Below are 20299 nucleotides of genomic sequence, written 5' to 3' on the forward strand. Positions count from 1 at the left end.
GTTAATTCGTTTAAGCATTTGTCGACGATTTCAAATGCCACACACATTCACATTCACATTCACATTCACATACACATACACATTCACATACAGAGAGAAACTTGAAAAAATGCCACATCAAGTCCCTGTGTGGCAATGTGGTTTTAGTTGCTGTCCTTTTACCTCTTCTTCAGCTCGAGCCTAATTAATAATGTGCACTCACAGGCACATGTTGCATACAAGGACAAGAAGGGCAATCTGATGTGTGTGTGTGTGTGTGTGTGTGTGTGTGTATGTGTGTGTTGGCAAACTATTCATGTGTCATATTAACAAACACACCCTGACAATACATAATTAATTAAGAGGCCATGCGTTATTCGATCCTACCTTATGACGCACGTCACCCCGGCGTATGCGTAATATTAATGACTTGCTAATTAACTTAAACATGTACATAAAATAGTTATGTATAGCACTATATATATATATGTGTTTATATAATGACTATATGCTTCTTCCTTATTTGCAGTCGGAGGAACGTGGCACGCCTTCGCGTCGCAGCAAATCGGAGGGACCACCCGTTGTGCCCAATGGACGGGCATATCCCATTGCAACGGAGATCGATGGAACCACAAGAAAACAGGTACAAAATTGTCAAATGGCATTAGAAACTGTGATGAAAGCTATGATAATGATAATGAATCGATTATTATATATACACTAACTATAACTATAACTATTTATGTGTATGTATATGCGCCTGAACTTATGCTACACCAAATGTCAATTATGTGTGGCATTTTTCGCATGATGTTTCCCCACACATACATACATACATTTATGATGAAGTGTGAAATGTCTGTTTGTTTGGAAAACATGGAATACGCATGCATAATATTTGCATATATATTTTTTCTATAATTTGATCAATTCTCATTTATCAAATAAATAAATAAAATTTTCATGGCCCTACAATATTTTTCTAAGTTAACGAGAAAAAAAAACCTATATAAAATTCAGAACGCCAACGCCCTTTTTCACACACACACACACACACACGCACAAAACGTACTCAGTTGCAGAGGTTTTTCCTTAATTTTTTTCTTTCAATGTCCGCTCACAGCATGATTTCATGCCTCATTGTGGCGGCCCTTATGGAAAAAAAGTCTCTTTCTTCCTTCCGATCAGAGATAGAACGCGCGCGCGCCGTGGACCAGGCGACATGCAACAATTTCTATTAGCGCTGACTATCAGCCTCAGCCTCATCACCAGCCACCCTCTATCCTTTTTTCCTCATCTTTTTCTGTCCCTCTTTTCCTCTTTTTATTGGCAATTTTCTATGTGCTGAACATGATGTTACATTTGTAACTCGTCTCGCCATTTGCGGCTATGGGAAATTTATGTACCTACACGACAAGGATATGTGTGTATGGGTGTGTGTGTGAGCATGTCTGCATTGTATGTGAAAGTGCCATTGAGACGGAACGACAGACCGACAGACAGAAAGTCAGATAGGACGTCAGTTAGTCAGCCAGTCAACGAAACAGGCAGACATACTCGACCTGAATGTAAATTTTTAATCTGCAAAACTCTTCAACATTTGCATAAGTTGGCCATTATTGTTGTGCATCGATTTTTGTTGTTTCTATTTTCCTTTCCGAGTTCATAGAAACTATATCCTTGATTCTTTTTTACACTTATCCTTTTGATTATGTCTGTGATTTCTGTTCCAGCATGCATGTATATAACAAAAGTTGGACAAGATATTTATTGGATTGCTTTTTTTTAAATTTTTTTTTGTATTTTTAGTGCCAATGAAAACTATTTCTAAATGACTATTTTTAGATCATTTGTTGATTTAACATATTTAAAGTAAGAATTTAAGTTTTTTAAGTAAAAATTGCTATAATAAGTGAGACAACGATTTCTTAGACAGAAAGAAGATTCAGGTTAACTTGGTTAAATGAACTATTCTTTAGTAGAAAAGTTTGTTTAATCAGTTAAACTTGAAGCCAGTTACGTTGCTGTGATGTCTAAGAGACAATTTATCATTGATAAAGTAATTATTCAGTGGAACTCACGAAAAGGAAATGGTTCTATTTCTCTTCTTTAATTTAGATAACTTGAACTTTCAATTTGTTTCAATTGTTTAAGCAATTATTTTTCGCCTTACTCTATATCCTGAAATTAAAATGTATGTCTTAAATCTTACTATTATAATTGTATTTCATTTGGTATTTGTAATTTACTTAGTGTGTAATGTTAAATGTTAAGTCGTTAAGTCGTAATGTTTTTTTAGAATCAATTTGTGTGATAAATGTCAAAATTTACAAATTATACTTGTATTGTGTGTATTTCTTCTCTCTTTCTTGTTCTCTTTTTCTCCTATGACTAACGAAACGTTCTCTCTCTTCTCTGTGTTAATTGTGCTCTGATCATCCCACTAACAAATAATATAATATATCTATGACAACACTAATAATATTAAATAATCTTAAATCTTACATTCAATGCAAAAAAAATGCAAACAAATTCTTTTCTATTTCTCTCTTTTTCCTTTTATCTCTCTCTCTGTTTCTCTCTTTCTCTATTAACTCGCTTTTGACGCTTTGATATACATACGTTCTTCTGTTTTGTCTCCTGTGATTCTGCTCTTTTTCTCTCTTTGCAGGCGGGTGAGTCAAATGGCCTATTCAAAAAGACCATCACAAAATTGAGCACAGAATATCGCCTGCAATTCGTTTGGCCCAATGTCCGACGAATCAAGGGCAGCGAAGCGACATCAAAGGCAGCAGCCGGCGATTACCCAAGAAAGTCAATATCATTGGGAGCGTTACGATCGGGTACCGCTGCTAACAGTCACAGTCACAGTCAGAGTCACAGTCACACGCATCATACGATGGGTGCCGGCTTGCCAACGGTGCATAAAAAACGTACAACAAATCAGAAAGAAGGTGCGACAACAATTGTCGTCGCATAAGCATTAAATCAAACTACAAAAATACTAAAAAAAAAAAACCACAACAACATTTCCTATTAGCGACTAGTTTCTTTCAAATACTATATACTCTTACGTATGTATGTATGTACTAAAACAAAAAAAACAATATCAAGAGCGTACTAAAATGAATTAACCTTTGATTTCAATCATTTACTTTACTAATCTTACTTACTTAACTAAAAACCAAATCCAAAACCAAATCAAATCAAATTGTGTAACTTTCGTTCACAGTAAACGTTTATTTTTCGTAATACGTAAATGTTGAAAGCGCAATTGTTTTTCCTTCTTTGTTTTGGAAAAAAAGTGTGATACACATTAAATCTACATATAAAAAATTATTTCATTTATTTATTTTCAAAAAAAAAAAGACCAAGAATAGAAATTTGTGCAGTGGCGGCAGCATTGAGATCTCTTTCTCCAAAATATACATTTCGAAACAAAACCCCAAAAAATAAAACCTAATTTTGTTGAATAGTGTTGGTAAATGAATTGTACTCTAAAAAAAAACAAATTTTCCATTTCTCTTACTCTATTTAATCACCCCAAATGCTAATTCAATGTTTTGCCAACCGAAAAAAAAGATACAAATTCAAGTTTTTTATGTACACGTCGTCGTAAATTTTGCTTTGCCATAAACGAATTTTTCTTAATTAGATGTAAAATAAACAAAGATTAATCATCATTTCGGAACACCGAAGTTTCCATACTCTTGCAGTTTGCGTGATTTAAACTTTTAAAATCAAATTAATAGACATTTTATTTAAAGACTTTAGCTGAAATTAAGTATACGAAGTGTTGGAAATTTGTTATTCATTTCAAAACACTGCAAGGGTATTGGATAATATCAAATCAGTGAATATTACGTGCTCAGATATCTAAAATGAACATTTTGATATACCTATAAATATTTGTATTATTTTTTTCACCTTTCCATAACAATATACATATATATTTTATTTAATTTCCAAGCAATTATTGAGTTTAATGCTTTCTAAAATCTACTATTTATTTGTTAGCTCTATATATACTATACTTATTTAGTATGTATATATAAAAGAAGAATCTATTCTCATATAGAACGAAATTATGCTAAATTCCTTACAAAAAAAAAGAAACAAAACAACTATTGAAAATGAAAACATTCACAACATACCCACACATAGACACACAAGCATATCTTTTATAGCCAAAAGCTGACGTAAGTGTTGAACTTAAATTTCATTTTTATTAGTGCTAAAAGAACTCTAACAACATGGTAAATTATCAGAAACGCGTAAAATTCTATTGATGGCCGAGAAGCGACCTCATTTCAAATTGATAGACTGAAAGGTCCTACGATATATGTATAAAAACATATATAAAGTCCGTATACATCAATGCAATTTTACGCAAATGCTGAGTGAAATGAAAATAAAAACTAGCAGAGTGTAGTCGGAGCATGCGGTCGCAGGTTGTGTGATATAAATTTAATATCTACAAACAATTTGCTTTTTCAGTTATATAAGTAAAAAACCATTAAGTGTAGGCCTTTCCGTTGCCTTTAGTTGTCGTTGCATGTGTGAAAAGTTCAAAAACAAATGGAATTAGTCTCATTCATTAATCACATAAATCAACATTTCCATGATCTCTCAAAACATACTCGAAAACAGTCTCATTGAAACATTGTGCAACAGATTATTTATAAGACATAAGACTGACATCAAATTGAAGTGGATGAGGTCAATTGTTGTTAACAATTTGAGTACTTGATATCGGTTGAGTATATACAGATGTTTAATTTATTATAGCAAAATAAAACAAAACTGAAATAATGAAAAAACTTGACAATCTTTGAAAACTTTAACGAAAAACCATAAAAATTTGAGAGCTATTTTTTAGAAATTCAATTAAATCTAGGTTACAATTTTGATATAGGACAGTTCTATTGAAATAGGAAAGATGGCAAATCCGTATATTTTGAAGAGAAAATCGTTTATAGATATCGAAATTTGCTTTGGTTTAGAAGTAAAATTTGAGTTTTGGTTGAAGAATTAATGGAAATTTTCGTCGATCCGCTATTGATTACATTGAGAACCTAAACAAAGAAGCTAAAACTCATTCATTTGGCATTAGTCTCATGCGAAAAGGTCCTGTCGATACAATATTTGTTGCACAGTGTAATTTGCTAAGATTATACCGATAACTATACCATCAATGTCAGTTCGTTATTTTAAAATATTTATAAAATTTGAAAATTTTCTAAATTATCTTTTGAAGCTTAGCCACAAATGAACTAGGTAAGGCATTCTTAAGAATTATATTCAATGTGTTGTGCATCTAAAATATAAAACCCAAGAAACAAAAATCAAAATAATACCTCTCTATATATACATATATCTATACAATAGTAAAAACGGCTTTCAAACGCAATGCTTACAATCTTGCCTCATATCCCTAAGCATCGCCTTGAGCTTGGAGAGCTTTTTAGAGATATTATATAGCCTGATGAACCTAATTGAACGTAGTGCTTATAGCAGGAAAAAACACTTATGATTGCATTGAGGGTATTCAACAGATTCAGATTTATGAGCCTGATGAATATCAATCAATAAAAAAAAACGCTGCTCTCAACTTTTAACTTTATATACATACCTACATAATATTTCTCTATGTAAAGAAATACATAAATTGGTTTGAATTTCGTTCTATATTTCAAAACAAAATTGACAAAATTACTAGATCCTCCCCCAAAACCAAGAAAAAATTCTTACTGACATTTATGCCAAACACGCTTCAACCAGAACAACATTTCCTCTTAATTTCAGGGCTACAAAAACATAAGCTGATCAAAATTCGTAGACTTTTTGTATGATTATCAAAGTAAATTTACGAATTGCTAAGATTTATTGAGAAGCAGCCCCAAAAAGTAGGCAATGTTTTTGTAGCTCTGACCATTTTGGTTTCAAAAATCTCACTTCAAACTCAATGCCAACCACAAATTACATACAAAATCCAACTTAGATTTTCTCTATCTTATATTGAGTTTTTAGTTATGGACTTGGTTATCCATTATCCACCCCGTCTCTCTCTCTCTCTCACCTACTAACCCATCACTAACCAACTACAACAACAAATGTCCACAAAAACCACCACCACCCCCACACCCAGCTCAGCTTTCGGCTCATTTATTTGCTGTATAAAGAGAATTCACTTTGATCTTACAACTTTTCATTTAGTTTCAGAATTTAGCGTAATTGAAAACACTTTGCCAATGTATATTTTCATTTTCCATTTTCATTATACCCTTGCAGAGGGTATTATAAAATTGGTCAGATGTTTGTAACGCACAGAAGGAGACGTTTCCGACCCCATAAAGTATATATATTCTTGATCAGCATGAGAAGCTAAGTCGATATAGCCATGTCCGTCTGTCCGTCTGTCCGTCTGTCCGTCTGTCCGTCTGTCCGTCTGTCCGTCTGTCCGTCTGTCCGTCGGTGCGTACGCGTTTTACTCAGCCATCTTAAGAGCTATCGGGATGAAATTTTTTTTGGGAGCTTTTTTTTTACCCGGGTGAGATAAAGTATGAAAATCTTTGGGATCGGACTACTATATCATATAGCTCTGGAACAAAAATTTTTGCAAAAATTGGAGTATCCCCATGAAATTTACCAATATAATAGAATTTGATATAAAATCTCAGATCCCAAAATTTGACCCTGATCGGATAAATAGAACACAAGTTACAGTCTATATAAATCGGTTCAATCGCTGCCGGCAGCTCTGCTTGCTGCCTACTACGTCACCATCTGTTAACAGAGCACATGCATACACACACAGACGCAACGCTACATAAACTGTATGTGTATGCGTGCGTTGCTTTGCTTAGGGAATGAGGGAAGAAGAAGAACAAATTGTACATAGTATGAAGAGTAAAATTGTTTTGTTTGTATATTAATGAATTGAGTTGCAGAAAAGAAATTTTGAACATGTGAAATTATTATTGTCAAGGACTGCAAGGGTATATAAACTTCGGCATAGCCGAATTTAACTTCTTTGATATTTTTAACTTATTTTCGTTCATTTGCGACTTTTAAGCATTTTTTAATAAAATTTTTTTTCGTATATTTTCCTTAAGTGTAAATTCAATTTCAATGAGAAAGAAAAAAAAAAAAACAAAAATGGTTTATAAATTTACATTTGATATGATCGATTTTATTTGAAATGTGGCATTAAATTTTCCATCTATGTGCTTTCAGCTACTCTACATGAGTTGGAACCTTTGGTTAGCGACACGGATGATAGAAAAACACACGAAAAGTATGAACAAAATGAAATATATATCATCTATTTATCTATTTTTTGAAATTATCTATGTATCTAAAAATTCTTTTTAACCATTTGTGCTTTATGTCATGTCATTCAGTGATATCCTTTCATCTTAAAAAATACCAAAATAAACCTAGCTAACCAACTCTTACAGTACAGCCAGCCATCATTTTGTATTAGAAACCACCACTCAACCACCTACCCACCCATTAATCCACAAGCATGTTGCAACATTTTGCACATCTGTCCAACCCTTCAATGCTCAAGTGTAAAATTTTCTAAAAATCGTCATGTGTTTGTTGTAGACAAGTCACCATTGTGGAGCGCAAGATTGCCTCACGTCCGTTCTCGCAGACAATTGATCAGGAGCGTCTGAATCACTTTATAACAAAGAAGGAGAACTTTGGATTTGCTGATGTGGCTGCTGCTGCTGCAGCTGCCACTGCCAAGGATGAGGTGGACAATAGACAGCAGCAGCCGTCGGCGGATGCTGGCCAAGTGGTGGTCATGAATGGCACAGCACCACCCCAATCGAAACCGAATTTGGATTTGTGGTTCAAGGAGATGGTTGAACTGCGCAAAAAAGCCGGTGAATACAAGGTAATAAGCGATGATTTTCATTTTAATCTGCTGTATTTTTATTCTGCTTGAACTATGCTTACCATTTCAGTGTCGCGGCTGGGGCATAGAAATCGATCCAGATTTGTATAAGAAGCAAAAGGATTTGTGGGATCAGGTTTCAAAGCGCAGTTCGCTTTCGGCTTTATCCTTAGCGTCGACTGTGCATAGGTAAAACATATTCAAATGCTTTATTAAATGCAATCTGATTTCAATCTTTATTTAGACCCATTACAAAAGAGGAAAAGGATCAGGAGAATAATAAGAAATCCATACCGCTGCAAAAGCAACCACAAAAGCCACGAGTTCCTGGTCAAGCCTTTATGATTGATAATAAAGATGAGATTTCAGCACTGCCAGCACGTTTTAGCAATATACGCCATCACCTGGAACGCACCACAGGTCCGGGTAAGTACTGAGATTCTCAATAAATGTGTGCTGAACCAAGTAAACATCACCAAAACAGATGTGGAAGAGGGCGCCTTGTTGCCCTCACCCACGCGGGAGAAGCTTATGCCAGCTATAACCAAACGTGAATCCGAATCTCAACGTGGCAGTCCCAAGAAAACGGCACTCTCTCGCCATGGCTCGCCACAAAAGGGCAGTCCCCAGAAGGGTAGCCCCAAGAAGGTTCTCAAAAGTAAGTAATTAACTTACATTTCACACCAAATGATACCTATAACTCCCAGTTAACCAATAGCTAAATAGCAAACTAGCAATTATATGCTGCAAAGCACATACACACACCCACACACTCTAAAAGCACTTTCAATAGGAACTCAAGCCACACACAACAAAAACGAAAAGAAATCACAGGAAAACCCCAAAAAACAAACAAACAAAAATTAAGTATACTATTGATTTTGTATGATTTTATTTTCAAATACTTTGCTGAGAAAAAAACCCGGCTTAATATTATTTAATTTGCATAACTATTTTACGCGGGTCTTATAAAGTTTAAATGTATGTACAACTTTGCCCCCCTCTCTCTTTGAAGTGCACTGAAAAAATTGTTGGTCTATGAGATTATGTGTGCACCTCAACTATTACTAAATATCTACTATGTAGTTTGGCTAAAAAATTTTAATTCGAGGTTCAATTTTTGTTAAATAACTCATGAGAAATGCTCAGGTGTTCATGTAAGGTTTCAGTTTTCATCACTGAATCATAATTATCTCTTCTGTATATATAATAGAATCATTAATCATTTTAGTTATGTGTAATACATGTACATAAATACATATGTTATGTGGGTCAATTCAATTAAACAACTTTCAATTAGTAAGTTGAGGTTTGTTTGTTAAGTTTAACATGAAAAGTAAGAGGTTTAATTTGTAAATTAATATTGATAACGAGGTCTTGTCTTGGCCAATAAAGGATTATCATCTTAACAACATTGAAAATAACTTGTTAGAAATTAGAACGTTTTTAGAAATAAAAAATAGTTAGCCTGAGAATGCTAAGGACATGATAATCTTATATTTAAACGGACTTAATATGTACATATAAGCTAAAAATCATTTTAGGGCCATCAAAATTAGAAAGGAATTAGAATGGTTTACTTACAGCAATGATATAATTTTTGTAGTGACATGTCTTGCCTAGAGTTTGACTTCACCAAAACACACACTTACTTAGTTAGTAGAGTTAACAACTATTTTAATCTCACCCATCCACAAAATCAAACCAAACCAAAACTAAATTCCTTGCAATATGCGAATCTTAAATTAAAACATACAACCTCGTACTTTTATCATCAATCAAACAAACCGCCACCACCACCAACCAATATGAATAAAAAAAAAACCAATGATTAAACAAAAAAAAATATATAAAAAATCGCCAAAACAACCGAAAACAAAACACATCTCTTCATTCGACAAATCGAAAAAATAAATAAATAAATTAGTACGCTCACAATCTGTGGGTCCGGGCGTTGCTGAGAATGAATCACCCAAGCGTCCATTGCGCTCGGCCAGTCAGGCGCCCACTGGCCGCAAAAAGACACCAACATCAACCGCTCATCCCTCAGCGACATTGGCCGGAAATGAACGTAAGGCACGCCCATGTAAGTAACTCAAATTTTGCGCAACTTTCCTTTTCCCTCCACCCCATATCCCCCGCCCACCCGAAAAAAAAAATGAAAAAAAACACACATATAAAAATCCATTGGGGAAAATCAAGGGAATGAAGCAATGCTTAGCTCTTGGGCATTGTCTAGTTTCTGTCTTTATTTCTCTCTCTATCTATTAATTTAATCCTAGTTTGCATACGTCATTGTGTTTGATTCGATTCTTGGTTCGAGAAAGTTCTCAATTATATTCGTTTATATTTAATTTTGATATTGTTTGCAATATTCTGAATTAAATTTAGTTGAATCTTTTGTTTTGGTTTTTGTTTGTTAGTCTACACCATAAAATAAAAAGTCTTGTATCAAATAATACTTCAACTGACATACTAACAAAATTAGTTAAGTGTCTAACAAATCAAACTCTAGTTTACTTAAAGAACTAAAATTATTGTTAGTTTAGTCTCTGGTCATGCAGTTCTCTCATATATAATTTAATTTCATTCATTTAGTTTTTACACACTTTTTGTTTTTTCTTTCATGTTTTTTGTAATGAAGCGTTTGATTGGTCTTTCAAATTAACAAACTAAAACATTATATAGTTTAGCATGTTGAGTGATAAAAAACAAACCAAAAAATAAAAAAAAATACTTAAACTTCGACTAATAAAAACTAACATAACTAACTAACTAAAACCCCTAATTGTAAGAACCAAAAACCAAAGCAAATAACAAACTAACAAACTGTAAGAAACAATAAGTTGTGTGTTGTGTTAGTTCATGATTTTATTATTTAAACAATTAATAAATATGTAAGTGTGTTTCATTGTTGGCTTCTACCACTTATAATAAAGTCTCTCTCCATTTTCCTATGTATAAAATATATATTATTCATATGATTTTAAAATAATTAAGTGCTTACAGGATAACAAAACGTTAGTAATTGAAACTATTTGGGTTAAATTGAATCGATTTAGGGTTTCAGGTTTTGTTTAGCCAACAATGTGAACATTTTGTTTTATGGTTTTGTTTCTTTTACCTTTCGTTAACTAACTCACTTTATTTTCACTTGTTTGTTTACTTGTAGTAGACTTAAACCATCAAGAGGTATCAGAGTTAATTAATTAATAAGCTTACTAACAAAACTGCATTTGAGTTTTTCACTTTTTTCCTTTTATTCATTTTGGAATTTGATCTATTTCTTGCTTATTATTTCGCTTTTGCTTTATTGCGTTTAATGAAGAAGAGGATAACAGAATATTGATTTAAGAAAAATATATATATATATTTTTTTTTGTGCCAATGAAAAATGAAAACAAAAACCAAAAATATCCAAAAATCGAAAACTGCTTACGTTTTTATAGCCACCCTATCCACAACATTCCCAACCCGTATTAATAGTAGTTCCCTACCACCGCCAAATGGTAGAGTAGCCTCTGCGCCGCCAGCAACCAATGCAACGGCAGCCCGACAAGCAGCAACAGCCGCAGCAGCAGCAGCGACAACTTTGTCAGCAGCAAACAAATCAACATCAAATGCTAATCAATCTCATGCTAATCAATCACAAACATCACTATTGAACAAGGGCTTCAAAAGTACAGGAAATAGTAAAAATACAAAATTGGCTTCATCATCATCACCATCATCATCGGCAAGGCAACCACAGCAACAGAAACAGCAGCAGCAGCAGCAGCAACAGCAACAGCAACAATTGCGTAAGAAAGATAAAGATAGATCGAATATTAGTTGCATTGGCCTTGGTAGTCAAGTTGGTGCTGGTAGCGGTAGTGTTGCAACTAGTGCAAAGCATCAACAAAATAAACAAAAGCAACAACAACTACAACAACAAAAGCAACAACAACAACAAGAGGAGTCGCAACCAACCAATGTTGCTGACGTAACAGCAACCCCAAGAACAACAACAGCTGATACGCCAGCAACATCAACAACAACAGCAACTGCAACACCTTCAAAGCAAGCAACATCAACTCCGAATCCGAATCCGAATCCGTATCCCATCAGACCTGACACCATCAACATCAAACGGCTAACAGTACCAGGTCAGGATAAGAAATTGGCTGAAAGTGAGTAAAGTTTGTCCGCAAAACTTGACCAAAAAAAAAAAAAAAACAAAAAAACGCAAAACTATTAAAAAGTATTTAAAAATATTTAAAAACCCACAAAACAAAAAAAGAATCTCTACATGTTTAAACGGAAATGCTGTAAAAATGTCAAATCTGATGCGCGAATTGTTTGTGTTGCAACATTTTGTAAAAACAAAAACCAATAAATCTATATAACTAATTGATTGTTTTACACCATGGCAAATAACGTTTTCTGTATACACACAACCACACACCTACACACACACACAAAATGACAGTGAAAATTCTTTGAAGCATTTCAGTTATGATTTTCAAATGATTGGCAAATGAATTGATTGGGCATAAAGATTTGTGTTTGATTTTACTTTTGAATTACTCTCAGCCAAGTGGAAGAATTCATTGTGTATTAGCTTAGAGAATTGGAATAATTTGTATAAATTTTTTAGTAGTTATAGCAAATATAGAATTGATGTCTTAGAAAATATCTAGTACACTGCGTTGTTCCACTTTTGGCCACAATTTGTCTACCCCAAACCAAAAATTATGAGCGAAAAATCAAAAAATATATATTTTCCAAACTTTATAAACAAAATTAAATGAAAACAAAGCGTACTTTAAATGTTAGTTGTTGTTGTCAATGTAAATGTTTTGTAATTGTTATTGTATATTTTTTGCAGCCGTGTGCGTAATCAAAGAGAACGTGTTGTAATCGAATAATATCGTTTTCATATGCGTCTCACATATCATTTGTAGTTTTACCTCTATGTGTCCCCACTGTACCCTTCTGTGCCTCTCTCTATCTCTCTCTATTTTAGTTTGTTGCTAAAACTTTTGTATATGTAGATGCCTTAGGCGATTTGTTAACTTAATCTATCTATGTTTTGTGTGTCCTTCTTACAGGATTTAAAAGAACAAAAACAATACTACAACATATTATACTCAAAAACACACACTTATCACTAACTAAGTTCCAACACTAAAGGGTTTGAAATAAATATGGGTATAGAGGGCTAACTAAGGGTACTAACTAATGGGGTATTGCACCTCATTCAATTGGTAGACAAATATCTCAACATAATACACTAATCACACATGCTTTTGCCAAAGACAAAAACTACAAACTATTTTCCCCAACCCGAAACAAATTTTCTTTTAATTGATTGCAATTTTCTCTGTCGCTTAATGGTCAATGTCTATTTTTGAATGTTTCGCATGTTGTTTGTTTTCAAATGTTGTGCGCTTTATAAATATAATAAAAAAAAAAAAAACGAAAGAACAAAACAAAACAATATGGAAATCCAAACTAAAAGAAATATAATCATCGATTTGAAATAATTTTTATTATTTTCTTTTACTAACAATTATGTTGCGTTTCTAAGCTTTATGCTTAATACAAAGCTTAAGTTTTTATGTTTTCTTTTTTAAGTTTATTTTATTTTTAGTTGAAATGGAAAACTGTGTTATATATCAAAATAATTTGATTTTCAATTCTTCTGTTAACAACTACTAACCAATCAAAACTCAAATCACAAAGTTTGCTTAAACAAAAAAGGAACGAAAAAGAAAAGAACCACAGCAAAAGAAGAAAGAGAACAACAAAACAATCAGCATAAACTATTGAATTATAATTCAAAAACATATAATGCGCCTATAATCAACAAATTCTATATGATGATATAATGAAATTGATGATATTATACCCAAACAATGCCGAAAAATTTAACATTTCTTTTAAATATTTTTATAAAATTAACAGACGAAGGCGAAGATGGCCGTGAGACAGCAATTTCCATTTCTAGCTGCAGTCCACAGCCAGAGATACCCGAAGAGCCGTTGGTGAAATCGCCACCAGAGCCCACAAGGGTTAAGTCGCCAGAGCAGATTATAATGCGCTCACCCGATCCAGTTAACTGGACGGTGCCCTTGGACACTGGCAAGACATTTACGGTCACGCAAAATGTCAAAGAGGGTGAGAAATGACCCGAAGAAAGAAATTGTTCATGTATCGAAGCTAGAGAAGGGGAATACAGCAAATTCTTGGAAATTTACAGTGAACTTTTATCCAACAGAAGCAATTCAGAAGAAGAAGGTACCATAGAGGAGTCCTTCCTCCTGAAGATTCTAACAAGACATCTTCTTGTTATCAAAAGTTGAAACATGACTTTGCTGTATTGCCTATATGAATTTAAAAATGAAATTTTCCAACAAACTTTAATTGTCGCCACTTTTCATTCTAGGCGAGAGCTACAGCCGACCTCAGAGCGAGATAAAAGCGTCAACGCCGGTGGAAAAGCCACCACCGCCACCACAATCGGCACCGCCACAACTAACCGAACAGGCTAAAATGGACGGTAAGCCTTTAAGCACGCTTCAATAAACGCAACTTCCATTCTAAAAAACAAAAATATGAAGTCAACAAACAAGAAAACATAAAAACCGAAAAAAACCGTCAAATCGCTTTTACAAATATTTATATTATTAACTCGTATTTAAATATACCTATGTATCCTGTATATGTATGTATCTGTATCGCTACTCACTACCACCACCAATACACACACAAAAACCATCATCCCAAAAAACCTAAAAAAAAAACAAATCGAAAAACCAAATATATCAAAATCATCGTTAGCCAAACTTCTTCAAAAAGCAAAAAAAAAAAAAAAAAAACGAAATTATATCGTAAAAAAAAAGAATCGCCAACATCAGCCAAATGCCAATTCAATTTCAATTTAAGCATAAATAAAATGCAAAAGTCTTTTTCCTGTATTAAGCCAAGAAATCAAAAAACGAAATCGCAAAGTGCAAAATGCATCCAAAAAACATCTCTAGCAACAATAGCGTAACATAACAAAAACACTATTTCCAAAACTATTTCCCCCCACTTCCACTGCCCGCCCGTTCGCCAACATCATCACCACGCCATGATAGCCTGGAAGTCCTGTAGCCCAACAACAAGCAGTGCAGCAGCAGCAGCGGCTGCTGCCTATGGCAAAACCTTAACACCCCATGCCGCCCCGATTCAGCATCAGCCACCTGGCGGAGCTGTACGCTGCGATACATCAATGCCGCCGGATCAGGCCACGCCAACGACCTCATCATCAACGGCAACGACCAGCAATGCGGCATCTGTGCTGGAGAAGGCTCGTGACCGTTTCGATCGTTTCTGGGGCGGTAGCTCCAACAAGGAGGAGAGTGTCTAAGAGATCTTTAATAATACCAACTAATGTTTAACCCAAAAAACAAAACAAACACATACGTAAATGACATATGCAATATCCAAAAACATTCTTACATACCAACATATAACCTTTAGCTGAAAAAAAAAACACAACTAAATATGTCCCATTTTTGGCTATGCCTAAACATTCCTACTTGTTAAAAGGAATCTAAGTATATGCTTATATATACATTTATATGTATGTGGAATCTGAATTCACAGTTGCTGGCATAAAAGTGTTTTGAATTTCTATTTTTACACTCTTCGATCTTCAGATCTAGAGAAAAAAAAGCAACTAAACACTTTTATATAACCATCAACTGTGAGACCAAGAAAACGTAAAACCCTTTTGGCTTAATTTAAAAGACTTTCAGGTCAATAACTGTTGTCTCACCGCACCTTCCTGCACGAGCATATAATATAACTTATCCTTAAATTAAATTTATGTAAGACACTTTCACTGCCTCTCCTTAACAACAAACAAAAACAAAACAAAAACACGAAAAGAAAGCGGAAAAATTTAAGAGGAAATTAAAAATGTTGTATACGTTGCAAACATGAAAAATCATCAAACAAAAAAACAAAAAATCAAGGGACAACATCACCGCAGAGACCCGTCCAACAAAAACAACAGCAAGAAAATACTGAGCCATGCAGAAGAAAAAGAAAAAAAGGAAAATAGATTTGAAACCATATACAACAACTCAGTTTGATTTTTTGTAATTTTCATTAGCAAAAAAAAAAAAAAAAGAAGCAAGTATAGAAACCTAAAAATTAAACTGAGAAACTAATATTTGGGTAATGCGAAAGGTGATCGATCTAAGCTAAAAGTGCTGAACCGTCAACAAATTGATATAGATTTTGCACACACAAAAAAAAAAAAAAAAGAGAAGAAAAATAAAAAAACTAGAAATGATATTAATAATATTTTAAGTAATTTTGGCTAATACAAACAAAAGAAGGCAATGATGGTTAAAACACAGACACAACCACACACACACACACACACACACAATAATCGTATTTACTAAAAACAAAAAGTAATATAGAAAAGCGAAAATACTAAAATTGATAATGATAAAAACGATTCGAAAAAGAAACGATGAAAAAAGATAAAACAAAAATATTGAAAAAGAAACTAAGTAAATTTGCTTTGAGAAGCTGTGAAACTAACTAGTTTGTGACATACATTTATTATAGATACATAGTATATATAGTAAATTATACATATATAAACTGATGATACATATGTATGTATATATGTATGTATATACATATATTATATATGTATGTCCGACAAGAATAATTCGATACGAGATATGACAATATATTCGTATCTTAAGTATGCTTCCCATGGGTAAAAGCTTTGTCATCATTCTGTTGATTAATTAACTACAAATTCTCATTGCAATCTCATATATTATATATTTGCCAGAGACAAGTTTAGGTTCGTATACAGCTTAAATGTTAATTATCTATATTGTATTTAAACTTTGTAATGTCTAGTAAATAACAAAACCAAACAAAGAGATCAAAGAAACAAAAAACAAAAACTGAAGTTCAAATATTAATATAAACCGATAAGTTTTTGCAACTAACTTCAGTATTGAGCTTAATTGTTGTTTGCATATATTTTTTATTACAAAAAAAAAACCCAAAACAAAATGAAATAAAAACGAAAAAAAAAAAAAACTACAAACATAAAACAGTAAATAATGTTTTTTTATATATAAGTAACTATGAATATGTTTCGTTTTATGAGTTGTTAAACGAAAATCCTTTCGAAAATCTGTATTAATCAAGTGCCCCAACATTTAAAATATAGTAATAAAAAAACAAGGGTATAATAAATTTCATTAGTTTAAAGCGATTCGTTTAAGATTAAAACCCAAAAATATAAGAACTAATATGAATTTTTCAAAAGAGGCGGCGAAAACAACAACAATAGATTGAGTTTAGTTTGAAATTGGTTCAATCCTACATCCTTCATCCCATTCCACTTAAAACAAGTGTAAAAAAAAGATGAATCGATTTTTTGGCCAGTCTTGGCAGTTAGCAGTGCTCAAACTTCTACAAACTTCACAGAAAGCTTAAAGAAAAAGAAACACACAACAAACCATAAATTTCCTCCAGTTACACTTGAGAACTCATTTTAGTTTTAAACTATCGTAATTAATTAACAAATTTTAGGCAAACTTTAATATGGAATCTTCATAAGAACAAACTTGATAAATGTATACCGATTTAAAGCTTGTTTTGCAAAGCTCGATAAACCCAAAAAACAAAATACAAACATAAAAACATATATAAAATATAAAAAAAAATCAACTAACTCCGCAGCAAAGCAAGACAGAAATCACTTTTTAGACAATTCATACAAAATATACAAATACAAGTTTCAATTTCTGTTTCCATACTCACGCCTAACAAAAGCCTGACATTTTAAAAGAGAAACTACACACACATTTAGAGAGGGCAATAAAATCATTATTAATTAAAGAACTCGAATAAAAAATGGTTTGTTTTTTCTAGAATTGTCGAAAAGCGAAAAACAAACATTAAAACAAAACCAAAAGGCACACCAAATAGCCTTCAACAAAGCAAACAAAAAATAACAATGATATAATAGAATTATGTGTACTTGAGAGAGTAACCGAAACATATAAACAAAAGCAAGTGATGGTAAAATGATTATAACAATTGTACGAATCAAATAAATGAAAAATGCATATAAACGTTTTAATAATACAATTGTTTAATTCCCCCTTTTTGGGCACAAAATAAATGGGGAAAACTTGAGAAAAGAGAAAATTCAGCACCAAACAAAAATGGAAAATCAGTTTAAAAGCAATTTTTGAGTTGACTTTTTATATATTTTATATTATGGAAGATTTCCCTCTGATTAAACGTAGATGGTACGTGGTACTTTTTATTTACACTTGCTAATAATAATTGGAATAGACTCTCTTGAGGTATTAAGCAGTTCATTTTATGTGTACCCTGTAGACAAACGAGATATTATATATCTGCCTATCTATGCTTTGACTGCGATCTTCCTTACCTGGTAAGAGGCTATTGGTTCTCTATTCGGAATTTAAATTATATAGTCTCTCGATCCATAGAGTGGAAGATTATTTAAGCCAACGAATATACGACCAATTTAAATATATATTTTGGGAATTCTTTATCTCAGAAACTCGAATTGTTTCTGTATAATTGTTTCTTTCTATGATGAGCTAGCATTCCTTTAAATGAAACTCGTTTTTGTTTGTTTTGTGTTTTGGTTTTATTATTATTATTATTATTGCTGTTATTAAGTTTTTCTTTGAGAAAATTGTTTTGCTATTATTGGATTTATTTATTATATCTGATATATACTGATTATAGTTGCGCTTTTCATTTATAATTAATCATATTAGCTTGCTGTCGATTTCATTTTCAGAGGTCACAGAGAGAGACGTTATTTTACAAAGGTTTTCATGGTGATTGGATTGCATATTATTTGTTTTTGTTCAATATTGCATTTCATATTACATTATTTTACATAGTTAGCGTTTCAGTTTGTTGTTTACATTGACTGATTGTAGATGATTTTCATTTAGGCATTAGGTAACAAAAAAAATGTTATCGTTTTGTTTTTGTTTCAAAAGAAAAAGCTGTTATCACAGTATTTTGAAAAATCGAAATCAATATCAAATGGAAATCAATAAATTGAAGCTGTTAACTGAAATGTATTTTCAATTGGTAACTAATAGATTTAAGGGGAATGATTATGTATATATTATGTTTTTTTTTTTTTAGTTTTTCGGGGAATTCCCTTCATTTAAGTTGCTTGTTTTTTTTTTTTAATAATTTTTTTGTTTAAAGTTTGCTCGAAAATACACGTGTCGAAAAATCTTCATTAATGTTGTATTTATATCGATTTTTATATATCATGTTGTTAGCGTTTTATCTTTATATGTTTATGTTTAAATGTGTAATTTTAAGCGTAAACAGTTTCACACAATAAGTATGTGATGTTTTTTTTAATGGATACATATGTTTACTACCTCATGTCGGTTTGGGAATGAAAACTATGGATAATTTAATGGTTTTGCAACAAACCAATCGAGTTAGTCTGGGCTCATTTATACTTATATATCAAAAAATATAATTTTATAGACATAGCTCAAGTGATTTGTTAGTGATTTAAGGGGGGAATTTCAAAAACTTACTCACTTGGAGACAACTTGAGTAGGCCTTTGAAATTTTAAAAACATTGAGATTTTTGAAAATCGATTAATACATTCAACGGGGATGCAGCTACATATATATATATATAAATATATACATATATAATTTTTTTATGTATGTATAGATAGGTACTTCATCTAATCGAAAATAGGTAACTATAAAAATTTAGCACAATTTCTTCTTAACACTTATACGTGCTACGTCTTTCCATCTTCTACCACTTTGAGTCATTTTTTTTAATGTTCTTCTGATAAAAGTTCTTAAACAACTAAAAGAGTTATACCAAAAGGTTTTCCAACACAAATTCTTGTGTTCCAAATGCTAGCTAATTGTAAGATATTTTTCTTTCTATTTAATTATTAGGTACCAAAAAACATTGAAACTAGATCTCTCTTTGACACCCAGCACCAAAGAGGAGATCTTCATTTCATGCACTTAAAGAAACTAATTTTGTTGACTTAAGAACTAAATTTTAACTTAGTCGATTAACTAAAGAAGTTTTTTAGAGTTGCTTTGTTGGTTGCTCACAAAAAATGACACAATTAACAGACTTTTCTTTTGTTACCTTTATCGTATGTATGTATGTATATATGTATGAGAGTATCTATATGTATATATATCTATTAGTATTACATATAGCAATATCGGGGGAAACATTTAAATTTTAGTTTCGAATAATAGTATAATAGATAATTAGAGGGTTTCACTTTTTTTTTTTTTAGTTTTGTTTTGTAAAATTTAAATTGCTTATAAATTTAGAATCGATTTCGG

General features: G+C 32.3%; 1 protein-coding gene across 13 annotated transcripts in view; it reads left to right on the plus strand.

Annotated features, from left to right (window-relative positions):
- The window catches only part of LOC137584427 (negative elongation factor A), a 37052-nt gene extending 19006 nt beyond the window's left edge, over positions 1-18046 (plus strand). For 5 of the 13 annotated variants that reach the window (XM_068299806.1, XM_068299809.1, XM_068299807.1 and 2 more), the window contains exons 5-16: positions 509-622; positions 2651-2933; positions 7216-7276; positions 7591-7885; positions 7956-8074; positions 8130-8311; positions 8370-8543; positions 9813-9971; positions 11335-12054; positions 13832-14044; positions 14313-14426; positions 15007-18046. In XM_068299806.1, the coding sequence (XP_068155907.1) occupies positions 509-622; positions 2651-2933; positions 7216-7276; positions 7591-7885; positions 7956-8074; positions 8130-8311; positions 8370-8543; positions 9813-9971; positions 11335-12054; positions 13832-14044; positions 14313-14426; positions 15007-15278 (2706 nt within the window). In that variant the 3' untranslated portion in view covers positions 15279-18046. Of the gene's footprint in view, positions 1-508; positions 623-2650; positions 2934-7215; positions 7277-7590; positions 7886-7955; positions 8075-8129; positions 8312-8369; positions 8544-8603; positions 8992-9812; positions 9972-11334; positions 12055-13831; positions 14045-14312 lie in introns of those variants that run through there. The other 8 variants (XM_068299811.1, XM_068299813.1, XM_068299812.1 and 5 more) reach the window with 8 other exon arrangements.
- The last annotated feature ends 2253 nt before the right edge of the window (positions 18047-20299 follow it).

The sequence above is a fragment of the Drosophila tropicalis genome, unplaced genomic scaffold, assembly GCF_018151085.1.
Source record: "Drosophila tropicalis isolate 14030-0801.00 unplaced genomic scaffold, ASM1815108v1 contig_878, whole genome shotgun sequence".
Classification (NCBI taxonomy): Eukaryota; Metazoa; Arthropoda; class Insecta; order Diptera; family Drosophilidae; genus Drosophila; species Drosophila tropicalis.